The sequence below is a fragment of the Sorex araneus genome, chromosome X (assembly GCF_027595985.1).
Source record: "Sorex araneus isolate mSorAra2 chromosome X, mSorAra2.pri, whole genome shotgun sequence".
NCBI lineage: Eukaryota > Metazoa > Chordata > Mammalia > Eulipotyphla > Soricidae > Sorex > Sorex araneus.
Window position 1 is genome coordinate 363,242,314 of NC_073313.1, and position 17,308 is coordinate 363,259,621.

The window sequence follows — 17,308 nt, forward strand, 5'->3', positions numbered from 1 at the left end:
GCCTGGAGCCTGGCCAGCCACGGCGTCTGTCGGTGCCCTCCGTGTGTGTGTGGGGGGCTCCAGGGGCCCTCCCACAGCTCAGGCCTCCAGACAGGGAGCACTGTGGGTGGGAGCACTAGGGCAGCAGGGGCAAGTTCTGGGGTCAGAGTCTCACCGCATTTCTCACTTGGGCTCTTCCTCTGAACTCAGTTCCCTCATCTGTTCAGGGGGGCTCCCACAGGCCTCCCCTGGGGCTGCCCCCGCACACCCCCCCCCCCGTCCCTCCTGTCGATATGGCGGTCATCTCTGTGGGGTGGGAGGGTGCCATTTGCAAAAACACTTCTGGACAAGGGTCCCTGCGGGCCGGGAACCTTCAAGGCTGTTCCTGGCATCTCGGAGGGACAGCTTTGCGGGTGCGTCCTCCCTGAGATGGGGTGCAGAGTACGGGGTGCCCAGCCAGGGCCGGATGGTGCAGTGGTCAGACACAAGGCTGGTTCTGAGTTCGACTCTCCACCACCCCCAGGCAGGAGAAGGCCCTGCAAGCTCTCCCCCTCAGACTGGGTGGCCCCCGCCCTGGCTGGGTGTCACACAGCACCTGGGCTCACCAGGGGACACGGGACGTTTGCTCTAAAATGTTATGTAGACAAACGTCAGAGCAATAGTACAGCTGATGGTGCACTTGCAGCCGAGGGCCTGGGTGTACATGGACGACCCGGGTTCGATCCCCAACACCACATCTGGTTCCCCAGGCTCCACCAGGAGTGATGCCTGAGCACAGAGCCAGGAGTAAGCCCCGAGCACTGCCCAGGTGTGGCCCCAAAATCAAAACAGAGAACAAAACGAAACGCACCCCGCTGCCTCTAAGTCCCCCAAAGCCAAACCCGAGGGACTAGAAGAGCAGGTGCTCAGGAACAGGTGCTCAGGAAGAGGGCCGAGGGCAGTGCCAAGGGCGGGAAAAGTTGTGCTGCCTGCAGGAGCCCGGGATTGACCCCTGGTTCTACGCGGTGCTCTGAGCACCACCGGGAGAGACCCCCAAACCCTCGGCTGGGAGTCGCTCTCGAGGACTCTGGCGCCTGAGCCAAAAGCCAAGTGCACATAAAGCCCAACTCACGAGCAGGTTAGTGAGGGGCGAGACGCTCGCCGGCAGCGGCCGGACACCCCTGGCTGACCCTCGAGTCGCGTGGGCACCGCGCCCGGATCTCCTCCGGAGCCCGACCTGCTGTGTATCGCTCTCACTGTTCCCCTGTCTCCTGGGAACTTGCCATACACTGAACGTTGACTCCGAGGCGCGTGCTCGGTCCGGCTTCGCCAGCTGAGCGTTTCCCCGCGGGGTCGAGCAGGTGTGTCCACCCCCACCACTGTGGATGGTTCATCATGCTCTGCCCCTGGTCCATTCTCTTTCCCATTTCCTGCTGGGCGTCGGGTGGATTCCAGCTGGGGCCGCGTCTCCCAGCCCTGGTGTGTGCAAGCGTGGCCTCCCTCAGCCTTAGAGATGATGACACCGTTTCTTCCCATCTCTCCCTGAGCCCAGGAGGTCGGCCCCTGGCCCAGCCACTCTCCCCGCCCCCCATTTCCTCCTGGGCACCGTCCGTGCCCTGCCCTCAGTGCTGTTCCTGGACCCCTATGGACCCTCTGTCTGGTAAAAGCAGTCACACATTCTGGTCTCGGAGCTGCAGGGCTCCAGCGGTCTGGGTCGGGGGTGAGGGGCCGGAGATAAGCGCTTTGTCTCGGATTCAAGTGTCTGGTGTTTGGCCCGAGTCTTACTTCTTCCTGGACCATCAGGAAAATGACGGGGAAAAAGAAACAATCAAGTCCTTTGTAGTTTCCCAGATGAAAACTAGCGACTGCTCTGGGGAGGTCCAAGGAACGAGATTCTCCTCCCAAGCAAGGGAGGTTCATTTTTCTCCCGGGTCCACCGGGTAAGGAATGGTCTGGTCTCTCCGGCCTGAGGTCTAGAACCTTCCCAGCTTCTGGCCCAGAGATCTCTGTCTAGAGTTCTTTCCTGGAATGGACAGTCCTTTAGCAGTGAGGCGTGGGCAGACAGCCCTGGGGAAGTCTGCTCAGAGATGCTCTGCTTCTCTCCAGCCCCTCAACACTCCGCTGCCCCCCCATGTTCCCAGACCCTGGAGGCAAGATCCAAGCTCCAGATCCCGCAGGAGTGGGACTCTGGACCCCCGGGGCATGCAGACAGCTTTCCAGGGGCAGGGGGCCAGGCCACTGAAAATGAAGGGGACCGTGATTGCAACATTAAGGTCGTTCCAGGTGGGCCTCGCTCAGCACCAGTGGGTACTGCCACCCTATGAGGCTCGGCTGCCTGTGGTCCAAGACCGCAGCCGGGCAAGCTCAAGGTCTGGCCCTCGTTGGGGTGAAACCTCAGGGTGGGCACAGCTTTCCACGCCCACCCTGCAGGGAGTGTGTGAATGCAGCAGCTCCCAGCCCCAGCGGGCCCTCCTGTGCTTGGGAGTGGGCTGGCACAATGGGGCGGGCACAGTTGGGGGGGACGGGCCCTTCCTGGGAGGACAGAGAGACCTTCCAGCTCCCCCCGCAGGGACCCTGGTGAGCCGCTGTTGCTGTGGTTCAGCCCGTGGGATGGGCAATGACTCTTGCGGGTCCTTGGGAGTCACCGGGAGTCACTCAGCTGAACCCCGCGGGTGGCAGCCAGGAGCTTGCCGACCTCAGGATCCCTCAGAGGCCCAAACCTGAGTGCAGAGATCGGGACCCCACCCAGGCCCCCATCCGGTGGGCCTCGGGTCGATTACCAGCACAGGTCCTGCTCCCTCGGTTTGTGTCCTGGTTTCCCCCACGTGGGCGCAGGCTCTGAGAGGCCGGGATCTTGCATGTTGAGGTGTAGGCGATGTGCCTTTCGTCCCCAGGGCCGCTGGCTCAGGCAGGGTGCTGGCTTGAGTTAGACAAAGAGGCCTCTTCCCCCAGGCCCCTGGTCCAGCCCTGGAGGGCTGCCGTGGACCCACACAGGCTTGAGGGGCGCTAGTGTGCATGGCGGCCCCTTGACAAGGATGATCTTGTGTAGTGCCCAGCCTGGGCAACTGGACAGGGCGGCCCTAATCCTGACCTCCACTGTCTTTCAAGCACCGCCTCAGCGGAACTCTCTCACCCGTAGGTTTTGCCCGAGACGTGGTGATTGTAGGTGGGGACGGTAGTGGGCGGGGGAGGTGTTGCTAAGGTTGTAGCGAGACCCGCTCGCCCCCTTCTCTTTCTCTGTCTCTCACCCACGCCCCCGACACAGAAGCAGCGCTGTGACAGGAGGAAGTTCCCTTCTGTGGTGCTGGCGTCAAGCCGAGAGGCCCGGCACCCGTCGAACCCCAGACCCGGGGACCTGGGTCTGCCGGGAAGCTCATTGCATGCAGCGGGTGCTGCCTCAGGCAGACGGTCCGGCCCAGAGAGATCCCCGGGAGCATGTCCCAGTGCGACTGCGACGGTCTTTGGGCTGTTCCGTGTGTTCTGTCTCAGCCCGGAAAGCTCAGGCGGCTGCACCCGGGGGCCACCATGTGGCCCCAGCGGGGTCTCTGGGCCTCCTTGTCCCACCACACCCCCCTGGAACATCTGAACACACAGTGAGGTCATTTCTGACAACAGTCGCCTGGGGCTGCTGCCCACTGAGCAGTGGCCGGGGCAGAGCTACTCACACACGTTTCGTCTCTCTCAGAGAATTCTCCATCACCTCCGGGAGGCGGAGGCTCAGAGAAGCTCAGAAACACGCCTGAAGCGGCACAGCGGGCGGGTGGCTCTGCTCTCTGCCTGCAGCTTCTGCTCTGTGACTCTGTGGCCTCCATCTGGTCACTTCTCCTCTCCCAGCCCCCATGCCCTTCTCTAGAAACTGGGGGCAAACGCTGTCTGCCCCATTGCTCTATTTCAGAAGCCGATGGGCGCGTGGGGGTTGGGAGGCATTGGGGGGGGCAACTGGGGCACACAACCGTATGGGGACGGGAAATGTGACTCGCCTCTCGGTGAGACTGTGAAGATATGGCTTTATCCTGGCTCGTCCACTGTGCCATGGGGGCACCCGAAGTCCCAGTGGGCTGGGCGGGCCCCGCTCTGCCAGCCTGGACCTCGGGGGGCTGCAGGCTGCTTCTCCTACCTGTGGAACCTGGGGCCCTGGGGGCCAGAGCGAGGAAGTTGGGGTCTGCCCCCTACTTAAGTCAGAGGTGGCTCTCAGAACAGCTGCTCTTGAGAGATGGGGACAGGGTGGGGGAAAAGGCGGGGACGGAGGCTCGGTCCAGGTCAGCAGGGATGGGGCCGGGGCAGGTGGGGACACAGCAGAGTTGGCTGTCCTGTTCTGGACGGCAGGCTGCCCTCCCGGGCTTGCGTGCCAGCCTCCCTGCCCCTTCTGGCCACCCTCGCCTGCCCCGTCTCCCCCTTCCGGCCCCCGCCTCTGAGGCCTGGCCTTCTCCTCGGTCTCCTCGGCCCAGCCAACCTGTCGGGCGGGGGGGCCTGGGTCCTCCCTGCCCCCCGGCACAGCCCCTGCCCTTGGGGGTTTCTGCTCGGCTCCCTGGCGCCCAGGTGGGTGTGGGGTGAGGCGCTCCTCGGGGTCCTGTCCCCGGGGACTCAGTGGCCTCCCCCTGGCCGGCCCCCGCTCATTGCCTGTCCCCTGCGAGCCAGAGCCCTGCCTCCTCCTGTCTGCATTCCTGTGGGTGGTCTCCAGGGCGCCGGTAACCACAGCTCCGGGCCGCGCTCCCCCAGTTCCTCTGGCCGACAGCCCCTTCTCTGGAGGAAACGGAGCAGCCCAGCGGCCAGCCTGCGAGTCTGTCTTCACCTGGACGAGTAGGAAGGGCCCCCCAGTGCCCCCGCCCCCACACGTTCCAGCAGCCCCCCTTCCCCCCGGCATGGGGCCACCCACTTTAGGAAACACCACCTGGGGAAAGGAATGGACAATGGTCAGTTCCCTTGGCCGGGAAAATGAGGCTGGGCTGGAGGAGCCCGGTTTGGTGCACGATTCAGAGTCCTGGGGAGCCAGGTCAGAATCCTGCTCCCCAGAGCCTGGGGGACAGTGACTTAACTCTCTTCTTGGGACTCAGATCAGTGTCAGGTGTCTCCTACTGTGCTAGTGCAGAGTGGGGCACGGGGTCGGTCATGTGACCTCCAGAGCTTTGTCCACACATGGGTTGGCCTCTCTCCCTCCCTCCCTCCCTCCTTCCCTCTCTCCCTCCCTCCCTTTCTTCCTCCCTCCCTCCCTCCCTCCCTCCCTCCCTCCCTCCCTTCCTTCCTTCCTTCCTTCCTTCCTTCCTTCCTTCCTTCCTTCCTTCCTTCCTTCCTTCCTTCCTTCCTTCCTTCCTTCCTTCCTTCCTCCCTTTCTTTTTTTTTTTTTGACTACACTGGCCAAATACTAAGAGATCATTCCTGGCTTTGTGCCTAGGTTGTGCCTAGGAATTACTCCTGGCGGTGCTTGTGGGACCATATGGGATGCTGGATCAAACCTGGGTCGGCCGCGTGTATTCCCTAAGTGAGTGATAACTTGGGACCCAGCTTGGCATTTCTGATTATAATTTTTAACAGTTTGGACTTGGATCCTTACAGTACCACAGGGCTCTGGGTCCAGGGGATACCGCCAGCTCTTCCTGCAGATGGAGGACATGGATGAGTCTCCCATTTGGAAGCAGAAATCACCAGTCTGGGCAGTAGATGCTGCCCTTTGACCCTTTGATCCTAATGGGTCAGAGGTGTCGCCCTGGGCAGGGCTGGCCTAGCACGGGCTCTGCCTGCTGGGTTGTCTAGCAAAGGGGGACACAGTGGCTCTGAGGTCCCTTGGGGAATAGGGAAGTGAGAAGGCAAAGGTGGAATTTGAGGTGTCTGGTGTAGAAGGGCCTTGTTTGCTTGTTTGGGGTCACAGTGGTGTTCAGGGCTTACTCCTGGCGCTGTGCTCAGGGATCACTTCCTGGAGGGCTTCAGGGGACCATACGGGGTGCCAGGAATCAAATCAGGGTCTGCGGTGTGCAAGGCTGTGTCCTACCCACTGTACTATCTCTCCGGCCCCTCAGAAGGTGCGTTGGTGTGGAGGTTGCAGCAGCATCTCGAGCTGCCTGTCCCCTCAGGCCCCTGAAAATCTCTCTTCTCACCTAGAGAAGGGTCACTTTGAGGAAACCGAGGCAGCAGCACACTCTGACAGCCCGGGGTGAGACTAGGGCTGGGGTTTTATTAAAAAGTGGACCAGGACTACAGCCCAGTGGTCCTCAAGCCTGTTTGAAAGTCAAAAATAACTCAGGAGTTAAGACAAAACAAGGTCCTGGTGGCCTGTTTCTCAGAAGCCACTTCAGTAAAGGCTGAGGTGAAGCTCGGGATCTGACATTTTATTTATTGTACTTTAATTATTGAGCTTTTTTGTTTGTTTTTTGTTTTTTTGCTTTTTGAGTCACACCCAGCAATGCTCAGGGGTTCCTCCTGCCTCTGCACTCAGGAATTACTCCTGGCGGTGCTTGGGGGACCATATGGGATGCCGGGGATTAAACCCAGGTCAGTTAAGTGCAAGGCAAACGCCATCCTCCTGTACTATCACCCTGTCCCCAATTATTGAGTTTTTATGATTGATTTTTAAATTATAGGATAGGCCCACAGGGACAATAATGTTAACATTTAAGGTTTTAGCGCACAAGATTCGCATGACCTCCCCACTGTCCCATCCCACTGCCCAAGACCGTCCCTCCCCCCGTCACTGTGTCCCCGCATGTCCCCTCCAGTATGCCTTCTCTCGTTCTGTTTTTCTTTGTTTTCAGGCTACCCCTGGTCATGCTCAGGGCTCACTCCTGACTCTGTGTTCAGGTGTCACTTGGTGATACTTTGGGGACCATGTGGGATGGAGGGGATCAAACCACAGTTGGCTGTGTACACCGCAAATGCCTAAACGCACCCCTTCCCTTTCCCCAAATCTGTCATTTCGAGCCCTTTCTAGGCGATCCTGGTGTGTAGCTGACATTGAGAGCAGGGGTGGTGATCCGAGGCCTCTTCTTGTACGTCCAAGTCTTGGGAACTATGGGAAGCAGGAGCTTGTGGGGGCCCAGTGCCCCCTTTACCTGCGGCCGGCCTTGGTTTGATGGCCCTGAGCTGTCTTCCTGCCCGGCCTGTCTCTCCCAGCTGACCCAGTCAGGCCTGGGGCACGGAGCCCTGGCTGTGGACTCTCACAGTCATTTCTGGCTGCCGGTACTTGCCGTGGGACCAGATCCTTATCCCCGTGGTCCCCAGAGGGGCGTGTCTCTCTGCTCTGCTTGTGCGGAGGGTCCTGGGTGAGTGGGGGGTGAGCAGTGGGCCTGTCGGGCTGGCCTGGGGCAGCTGCACATCGGGACCTCTGTTTGGCCAGCAGGTTGCTAGGTGCGAATCTGCCTTCTGGGGCTGGTGGCGGGCTGGCTTCCAGGAGGAAGACAGGGCTCTCGCTTCCCGAGTGGGGATGTGACCTCAGCCACCCGCCTGGTCCCAGGTGCTCTGTGTCTCTCGGGAGCTCCCCAAAGCGGAAATGGGGCGGGGGCCTCTTCCCTGCCTGCCCCCTCACTCGGCCCTGGCTATCCACCTTCTGGCCACTCGGGGCGTCACGGGCCATCGGGATCTCAGCGGGGGGCTGGGAAAAGTAGGTGAGGTGCCAGACTATGCTACGGGTGGCTGGAAGGAAACGGCGGTAGGTCAAGGACCAGAGCCAGTGACCGACTCCTGTGGGTTAAGGGAGGCAGGGAGTGACCAAAACTGGACAGCAGAGAGAATGGCTGGGGCAGGGTGGAGGGGTGGGGGTGGGGGCAGAGGCTAAGGAGGTGACTGGGTCTGCAGAGGGGCCTCAGAGGCTTGGAGGAGAAACCCAGCTTCGGACTCCCACTGGCAAAGTCCCACCTTCCGTGATTCCCTGGGGTCCATGTCACAGTGACCGCCAGGTCAGTGCCAGCTGTGTCCACGGTCTGGGTCCCCGGGATCCCAGGACACTCTGGCAAGGTGGCGGGACCCGGGCGGGTGCTGCTGGCCAGCTGAGCACTTGCTGTGTGGACTGACTCGTCTCTGCCCGCCCTCCCCTCCCCTCCCCAGGTCTCTGGATGTTACAGGTGGAGGCCCTCTGCACCCCCCGGCCGGGACCCACAGCTGCCTCCGTGCCCCCTCCAGGCCTCTTCTTCGCCTAGGGCATGGGCACCCCTGATGCCGGCTCTGCAGGTGAGGGGCCGGTCCTCGCCCCACCCAGCTCTGGGCTCCTGAAGCCTGGCCGCCCCCCCCCCACTCCTGGCTGAGCGGTCGCTCTGCAGTGTGAGGGCTCATGCAGGTCGCCCTGCCCTGCCTCCCAGCCGGTCCAGAGCACAGGGCTGAGGTTCCCCGGGGCGCCGGCTGCGCGAGCCCAGGGTCCTCTGGGGGATGGTGGGCACGTGGCCTGCGCCGGGGGAGTGGGAGAGGACCAGGCCCCAGGCAGCTCCCCACGGCGCGGCAGGGCAGGGCGGGAAACACTCGGCACAGGGGGGCTTTGAGAGGAAACGGCTGCACGACCGAGGGCTCCCTCAGCTCTGCCGGACAGATTGTGAGAGGTCCTAACGGCTTAAGAAAAATCTAGAATGGGGCTGGAGTGATAGCATAGCTGGTAGGGCGTTTGCCTTGTACGCGACCTACCTGGGTTCGATTCCTAGCATCCCTTATGGTTCCCGGAGCACCGCCAGGAGTGATTCCTGAGCACCAAGCCAGGAGTAAATTACCCTGTGCATTGCTGGGTGTGACACCCCCCCGCAAAAAAAAAATAGTAAAATCTAGAAGCCTGGGCTGGAAGGAAGAGGTGATGGGGCCCTTAGTGGAGGAAAGCAGACACTCGAGGCTGCGGGCTGTGTGCCGGAACATTCTTGGGCATGAAGCCCTCACGGATTTGTAAACTCCGGTGCCTACGATGAAGAGAACTTAAAAATCACATTATGAAGAAGCAGCATAAGTATTGCATAAAAGAACAGCTGCGATGGCCTGAGCCTCTGTTCCCACCTGAGCCCTCGGGTTTGCTGACCTGTCCCAAGAGACTGAGTGGCCCAAGGTGCCACAGGTGACAGGGCAGGGACAGACTCCTGGCGTGGGGACCTTCCTCCTGCCAGGATACTCACAGGGCCACCCTGGCAGGGCCTCTGCAGTGAAGGTGCCGAGGTGCACCTGGGGGCCCCAATCCCAAGAGAGCAGCACCCGAGATGAATGAGGGGGAGACCCCCACGGGGGCCGGCGGGCCCTGACAGCCGGAGCCAGGGAGGGAGAGGCAAGCAGGGGGTGCGAGATGGAAGGGAAGGGCAGGGGAGCCGTCTGCTCATGGTCTCGGCCGCCCTTGCCCTCCCCGAGGCCACTTTTCACCCGCCGAGGGCCCAGGGGGCCTCAGCTCTGCCCTCAGGGACTGTCCCCCCGCCCCCTGCAGTGGCCACGGGTGTCACTCGCTGAGCCAGAAGGTGTGGGAAGGCTGCAGGTCGGCGGGGCTGTGCTAAGGGGCCAGGCGACTCCAGGAGCCAGTGTCCCTGCCCAGCCAGCATGGGGAGCCGCCGAGGGCCACCACAGTAGGTGTGACCATGACAGATGGCTCCGACCCGTGGGGTGGACCAGGGGCCAGTGTGTTGGGGTGATGGAGGACGATGGCTGCGGAAGGGGACCAAGAAGGTTTGGGGAGGGGGGTTTGGAGTGAAGCCAGGAGGGTGAGGCTGGGAGAAACGGAGGGGTGGGCTTTGGAGGGGGTTGTGCTGTGCCCACCAGCTGGTGCGGGCCCGGCCTGGGCCACCGGCTCTTCCCTTGCCTGGCCCTAAACCCCCTCCACGGCCCTGTCCCCAGCCAAAGTCCTGGCTCCTGTGGCCGTGTACTGTGGCAGCATCCCCCGGACGGGAACCGGGCCCAGGGCGCTCCCTGGAGGAAACCTCGATGCTAGCCTGCAGCCCCGTGGAGAAGGTGAGCTGGGAGTGCCAGTCCTGGGGGGCACCCTGGAGGAGGCACGGGGGGAGAGGCCGAGTGTGTATCCCAGTTGCAGGCAAACGGCCTCTGGTGTCCTGCCGGTCCCTCCAGTTCTGAGCCCCAGTAGAGACGGGTGGGCGCAGAGGTGCTCAGGGAAGTAGGGGGGAGGGCTGGGACCAGCTCTCTTAGGAACCCCCGGGGACACAGCTCGGTCCCAGCCCAGGCCCCGCAGTGCCTGTGTCTCTGGAAAGCTGCCCGAGAGGGACACTCAGGGCCCAGTGACAGGCCGCCCGAGGGTCCAGATGCTTTAGGGACCCCCTGCCCACAGAGCCTGACTCAGGGTTTGGACGGAGACTCCGAGGACCCTGGCCCGGGCCAGTGCCCCAGCAGGTGGGGGCTGGCACCGAGCCTGGCCAGCGGCTGGAGGCTCCGGATGGCCGCCAGGGGAGTGTGGCTCCGAGCCTCGGGGGCCCAGGGGTTCTGGATCCTTCCCGAGGAAGGAGCGTGGGGCTTCAGCGGCTGCCTGCTGTGTCGTGTGTCATGTTGGGGACGCGCCTTCCGCGCTGGGTCGAGAGTCCCCTTAGAGTCCCTGACCCCTGGTCTTGTACCCTGGCCGTCCCCGGCTGTGCTCACTACTCACTGGCTCTCCCCAGCAGTCTGGGACGGGCGTGAGAACCATGGGAACTCGGTTGTGCGGTGGGGACTTTTTCTTTGATGGGGCCACACCCAGTGGTGCCACACCCGGCGGTGCTTGGGGGACCAGAGAGGGGGACCCCAGCTCAGCCTCGCAGGGAAGCACCTTCTCTGGCCCCACAGTTGCCGTTTTGTTGTTGTTGTTGTTGTTGTTGCTTTTTGGGTCACACCCAGCGATGCACAGGGGTCACTCCTGGCTCTGCACTCAGGAATCACTCCTGGCGGTGCTCAGGGGACCATATAGGATGCTGGGAATCGAACCCGGGCCGACCGTGTGCAAGGCAAATGCCCTACCCGCTATGCTATCGCTCCAGCCCCCATAGTTGCTGTTTTTTTGGGAGCTGTGTTTGCAGATGGTCTGGTGGAGCCTGTGAGCGGGGCAGCTGGGCAGTGCACTGGACAGGGGCTGTGTCGGAGTTCCCATGGCCTCTGCGGGGCGGGGGGCTGCATGTTGACCCTCCTTTGCCCCCGAGTACCGCACGGCGGGGCTTGCCGGGAGGAAGGGGTGATGTGACGGTGACTCTGGCTGGTGGGAGCCACCAGGGAGTGACCGTGGGGCCCAGCTGCTGCCTCTGTCTCCCTCAGCCTCCCTCCAGCCCTCTCCCAGTGTCCTGCCGGAGAAACAGCTGCCGCCTGGCCCCGCTGACCCCGGCCACCCCCAGCCTGGCGCGCCCCTGAAGGACTGGCAGGCCAGGAATGGCCACCCCCGGAGCCTCGGGGCTCTGCCGCTGGGGCCGGCCGCCCTGGACTGGGAGTCGGAGGCCCACAGCGTGGCCCGGGACACCATCCAGATCAAGGACAAGCTCAAGAAGAGGCGGCTGTCCGAGGGCCTGGCGGCGTCCGCCCGAGGTGAGTCTGGGGCCCCGGGGTCCCAGGGCGTGAGGGCCACAGTCCCTGGTTGGCACGCGGGGGTCTGCCAGCTCCCACCCCGAGACCCGACCTCGCCTGGGGCTCTGCAGGACCCCCCCATCCCCGCCCTCACCGGCTCTACACTGGCCTTGGGGGCTGTCGGAACACAGGCGCAGCCTAGTTTATCCACGGCGTGGTGAGCCCGGGTGGCAGGACAGCAGGGGGCACTGGCCAGCATGCGGCAGACCCAGGTTCGAACCCCAGGATCCCCTATGGTCCCCTGAACATTGCCAGGAGTGATTCCTGACTGTAGAGCCAGGACTAAGCCCTGAGCACCACCAGGTGTGGCCCTGAAACAAAAACAAAATAAAATTACCCAACAAACAAAAAAACCCCAATCCAAAAGCAGAGTCCCCCAACCCCCCAAAACTGGGTGCACCAGGAAATTCTGCAGAGTACACACCCCGATGTCTGCCCGTGCTCCAGCCTCTGAGCCCTCCTGTCATCCTGTTCCTTGGGGTTGGGTGCTCCTCGCTGCTCCCCCCTGCTCCTCACCCCCTCTCTCTGCTCAGACCCCCTCAGAGCCCTTCCTGACTCCCTCACCTGCCTTCGCCCCACTGAGGTGCGCTGATAATTCAGACCCGGGGTGCATGAAGCTTGCTTAGGGTCCCCAGGGGTGCAACTCTGGCCTGGCCTGGCCAGCGAACCCCTCTCCAAGATGGTCCTTTCCTAGACGGCCCTTCCATTGGCAAGGCTCCAGCGGGGCAGCGGCCAGGTCGTCTGGGCACTCCTGGCTCACAGGCAGCGGGTGGGGTTCAGGGACCACTCTCCTGGGTGGCATCTGCCTGGCCTCGTCCTCACAGCTGGCGCTGAGTTGGCTTCTCTGTGCCCCTGCACGGGTGGGCATGCTGAGGGCACGGTCTACACCTGGACTGGGACCCCTCCTTCCCTCCTTCCCTCCCTCTCCTCGACACCCCAGTAAGACTGACCATAGTCTTACTGTGGTGGGGGGGGGTGCGGGGGGGTGCCTGTCAGCCACACACGACTTACCGGAATCGCTGAGAGCCCAGGGGTCTGTCTTTAGATGAGATCTGAGGGGCTCCTAACCCAGGACCATTGCTCCCCAAATGGTCAGCTGGAAGGACAGGGAGGACAGTCTTGTGCCAGCACTACACCCATCCGCACGCCATCACCATCATGGTCCAGAGGCTTCAGGGACTGGCCTGAGGTTATGCGGCATCTCAGGGACCAGAACCTGCTGTCCCCACTCCAGGTCCACCCACTGCCCGACCTGCCTCTGAGTTTATTTATTATTATTATTATTATTATTATTATTATTATTTGCAATTTTCAATACTTTATTTTCATAAAGTAGTTCACAATAGTCCATTGCAGATAATGTTCAAACACCAGCCCCACCACTGGGCCCCTTCCCACCACAACGAGAGGGAAGTGTGTGAAGGTTGTTGTGTGGTATTGTATTTCATTCTGGAACCATTTAAGCCCGTATATAAGAGGATACAAGCAAGTATGCTAAAACCAAACAAATGTGGGCTACTTTTGGTTCATAAGTGGGCTAGAGTGTAAGAGGTCCAGGAAATTCTGCAGAGAGCTTTGGTTTCTAGTGTCCGGATCTTGGCCGTTGATGAGATTACATGGCGCTGGGGGCAGTTTGTGGGTATGACTGCCAAGCTACTGGAAACCTGGGGAGCTGGGGGGAGGAGGCCGAGTCCCAATTTGAGCAGGCTTGGATATCTCAGTCACGGGTCCCACATACCTGGGTTTTTCTGCTGAATCCCACTTGGGTGAGACTCGCCCGAGTGTGTGGAGGGTGGCCTTGAGCATGATTGCAGTTGAGTTCTGGAGGTTTTCGGCTGCTGGGATTCTGCTTGGGGCCGGGAGGGAAACTCAACCTGCCCCCTCTGAGGTGCCCCAGTGAAGACAGCCTGGCGCAGGGTCAGTAAATTCTGCCTCTGAGTTTAAATGGGGGACTACGATGGGTGTTTCTGGCCGTAGGTGGCAGATGGGGACCGGACAAGGCTGTGTGTGTGCTGGTCGGGTGGGCTGGCCTCACTGCCGCTTTCCCCTTCCCAGACTCCAGGAACTAACGTCTCCCCTTCCCGCAGTCTCTCTGGAGCCTCTGGGAGGCCCCAAGGGGGTTCCCCTCCGGAGCACCATCCCCCGAGTCACCTCCCAGAGGCTGCTGCGGGCCCCCAGGCCCATGCCTCCCATCCAGAGCATCCCCACCACCCCCGAGACCACCGCAGCCAAAGACAAGCCCTTGGACCCGCCGCCTGGCAGCCTGAGCCGCCCCGACGCCCAGGAGGTGAGCGGGCCTTTCTCTGCCCTCTCTGTCTTCCTCTCAGGCCGCTCACAGCCCCTCTGCCTGAGCCCCGACTTTCCCTGGAGGCGTCTGGGGAGCCCGGTCAGGTGCGGAGGCTGCGTGACCTCCCCCGTCCTGCCCTTGGCCTTCTCTGGGCCACACCCAGGGCTGGGTCAGATGCTTCTGGGAGGGCTGTGGCGTGAGAACAGAAAACTCCCGCCAGGGACCCGGGCCAGGGATCGGAGTAGGGGGAGTGGACGGGGAGCTGAGTCTAAGTGCAGGGGTGGGGGTGGGGGGCCGGGGGGCGTGGTGGGAAGCAGGCAGGAGCGCACATGTGGGTGCTGAGGGGTGTGCGCCCACACCCCCAGGGCGGGTGAGAACGGAGGGGTCTGCACCGCCCCCTGCTCCCCCCCAGGTGCAGATCTCGGGGCAGTACCTGCACTGCAACGACGAGAAGATGCACAAGTCTCTGGGGAGCCTGGTGATCCCCCCGATCCCCAAGGCCGGGCTGCCCACAGCCTCCTCCTTCTGCCCGCCCGGCTCCTTCCCCGCCTTCCTGTCTCCCGCCCAGGACGCCCTCCTCACGGGCCTGAGGGCGCCCTCCACACGGTAAGCGCCCGTGGGAACTGCCCGGTGGTCCTCTCGCCTTCTCCGGTTCCCGGGGCTGCGCCTTGAGGCCAGGGAGAGTTCTGGGGGCCCACCGGGTGAAGGGCAGGGCCCCCACCTGCAGTCCCAGACCTGGGAAGCACCAGCTGTGTGGCCTCTGCCCGCTTGACTGTGCTGGCCGTGGCGCCCCCCTCGCCTGCAGAGATGAGCAAAGCCCACATTCTTTTGAAGTTCTTGTCACTAGGGATTTTCTTATGACTGGGTCCAGGAAATAGAGGTGTTGTGGTGTGTGTGTGTAGCCCATTCAACCCGTGGACTTGAGCTGACGGGCACCTCCCTGCTCAGGGCAGATGGACCCAGTGGGGAAGAGGATCTCAGTGTTGTAATGACCTGCTCCACGGCTGGTCGCCACAGGCGCCTCTGCGGGCCGAGGACAGCCCTGTGGCCAGTCTGAATGACGTTAGAGCGAGCGTGCATATATATATATATGAGCATGCATGTGTGAGCATGGGAGTGAGAGAATGTGCATGTGAGTGAGGGAGAGTGCACGTATGTGTACATGTGTATGTGGGAGAGTGTGCATGTGTGTAAGAATGTGCTTATGTGCGTGAGGGAGAAGTGTGCATGTAAGAAAGTGCTTGTGGGACAGAGTGTGTGTGTGGGGAGAGCATGCGCATGCAGGCAGGTGCATGTGGGAGAGAGTGAATGCGTGTCCATGCATGTGGGAGAGAACATGTATGTGTACATGTGAAAGTGAATGTGTGAGAGAGAGCATGTGCATGTGTACATGTGGAAGAGTATATGTGTGTGCATGTGGGGGAGAGTGTGAACGTCAGGGGAGGGCATATCTGTGTGCATGCATGTGGGAGAGAGTGAATGTTTAGTAGAGAATATGTGTGTGCATGTGTGGGGTCCTGTCCTGACCAGCAGAGAGGACCCTTCTCGGGGCTAAGGAGGGGACGCAGCCGAATGAACAGACGCAGAGCCAGAAGGAGGAGGAGAGAGAGAGAGTTTATTCTACTGCAGTTACAATACTTATACCTCTTGCTGGGAGGGGGCGGTATGCATGCTTGGACCCCCATAGGAACAATAGTAAAATGCAGATCAGGCATGGGCATTGGCTAGTGAGAGATGAGTGGCGAACTGATAAGATCAGTAAGGTCAGCAGTGGTGACCTTGTTACAGGAATCCCAAGTAAGCTCCGCTTGACTAGAGGATAAGAGCCAGGCTTGTAAAATGGCTCCCTACATGCATGTATGTGAAAGTGTGTGCATGTGTGTGTATGTGAAAAAATGTGATGTTTTGGAGAGCACAGGTGCATATGAAAAGTGTGCATGCATGTGCGTGTGGGAAAATGTGCATACGTGTGTATGTGGGAGAGTGCATGTGTGCCTACGGAATAGTGTGCATGTGTGTGTAGGTAGGGGAGAGTGTGCATGCGTGTATATGTAGGAGAGAGTGTATATCTGGGAGATAGTATGTGTGTGAGTGTGAGATAGTATGTGTGTGATAGTATGTGGGAGAGTGCACATGTGTGTGTTTGAGGGAGAGTATACATGTTGTGTATCTGGGGGAGAGTGTGCATGGATCTGTATGTAGGAGAGAGTGTGTGTGTAGAAGAGTGTGTATGTGAGAGAGTGTGTACTTGGGAGAGTTTGTACATGGGAGAGTGTGCAGGTGAGAGAGTGTGTACTTGGGAGAGTGTGTACTTGGGAGAGTGTGTATGGGGAATAGTGTGTATGTGAGAGTGTGTATGTGGAGGAGTGTGTATGTGGGAAGTGTGTGTGAGGAAGAGCGTGTTCACGTGGGAGAAAGCATGTGTGTGTGCATGTGTGGGTGTACAGCCCACCCTCCCGCCCTTCTCTGCCTTTCCTTCCTTGACTGGGCCGCCCTCCCTCTCTCTGGCTCCCCTGGGGCGTTGCACCCCAGGTCATGGCCTGTGTGTGCTCTCAGTTTCCCCAGATACCTCTTTCCTCCAGACCCACTGCCCACATGCCCTCCCGGGGCCCTGTCCGTGACGCTGTGCTGCCGTGGGCAGCCTGACCCTGCTCTGCCCCTGCCCTTGGGTTGGCCAGCGCCACAGCGAGCGCGTCTGCTGGAGGCGTCCAGTGCACCCTGGGACCAGGCGCCGGGCGTATCCTCAGAGGCCGGGCGCGCCCCAGTCACGGCCCAGCTGGGTCAGCCCCTAGGTCAGCCCGAGGTTCCCGGGCCCCGGCGTTTACCTCCAGGAGAGGATCATGCACTGAGCGCGCTTGAGGGGTCCTTGTTGGGGGGTGTGGGGACCCCTCTGCCAGGGAGTCCTCCCGGAGTCCCCTCCAGCACAACACCGGCCATAGTGGGCGTTTGGTGCTTGGCCGTCTCAGGACGCCGGGCTGAGCCCGCGTGAGGGCGTGGAGGCCCGTGTCCCCTCGCTCTTCCTCTTGGCTGTGGAGCTCCTCTCAGCAGCAAGGGGGGCACTGCCCAGAGACCCTGGGAAGCAGAGGGTGGTTTTGCTGTCCCTCGGCGTCCGGCAGCTCTCACGGGCATGTCTGCGCTGTGCTGGGAGGTCTCACGGGGCCACCCAGCAGCAGGACGGAGGGCCACTGTGCCATGCAGCCCAGCCTGGTCCTCCCCCCGAGGACCCCCGTCCCCTCTGCCGCTCCTCTGCCTGCGGTCACCCAGCCCCCGGCCTTTCACACTCTGTGTCGTCATCTCTCATGGTGCTTTTCTCTCCCCCGTTCTTTTAAGATTGTCTCGGGACAGCGGGCCTCGGGAGAAGACCCCTAAGTCTCTGGGTACGTACCGTCCACGCTCGGCCCCCTGTCCTGTGCTCTTACCCAACGCCCCGGGCTGGGGCCATGGGTGTGGGAGCTGGCGCCCAGGGCTGGAGGCCTTGTCCAGACCCTGAGTCTCGGGCTGACCTCTCTAGGGCCTTCCGTCATGAGGGGAGCTGCGTGGCCATCGTGCACGAGAGAGCTGACCCTGGCTGTGTCCAGGCCTGCTGCC

The 17,308-nt window shown here is 61.6% G+C and overlaps 1 protein-coding gene across 4 annotated transcripts in view; it reads left to right on the plus strand.

Annotated features, from left to right (window-relative positions):
• Positions 1-17,308, plus strand: part of TOGARAM2 (TOG array regulator of axonemal microtubules 2) — a 51,885-nt gene that overhangs the window by 8,927 nt on the left and 25,650 nt on the right. For 2 of the 4 annotated variants that reach the window (XM_055121772.1, XM_055121771.1), the window contains exons 2-7: positions 7,993-8,115; positions 9,736-9,849; positions 11,131-11,394; positions 13,521-13,720; positions 14,133-14,326; positions 17,051-17,097. In XM_055121772.1, coding sequence (XP_054977747.1) covers positions 8,088-8,115; positions 9,736-9,849; positions 11,131-11,394; positions 13,521-13,720; positions 14,133-14,326; positions 17,051-17,097 — 847 coding nt within the window. In that variant the 5' untranslated portion in view covers positions 7,993-8,087. The remainder of the gene's footprint in view (positions 1-7,992; positions 8,116-9,735; positions 9,850-11,130; positions 11,395-13,520; positions 13,721-14,132; positions 14,327-17,050; positions 17,098-17,308) is intronic. The other 2 variants (XM_055121773.1, XM_055121770.1) reach the window with 1 other exon arrangement.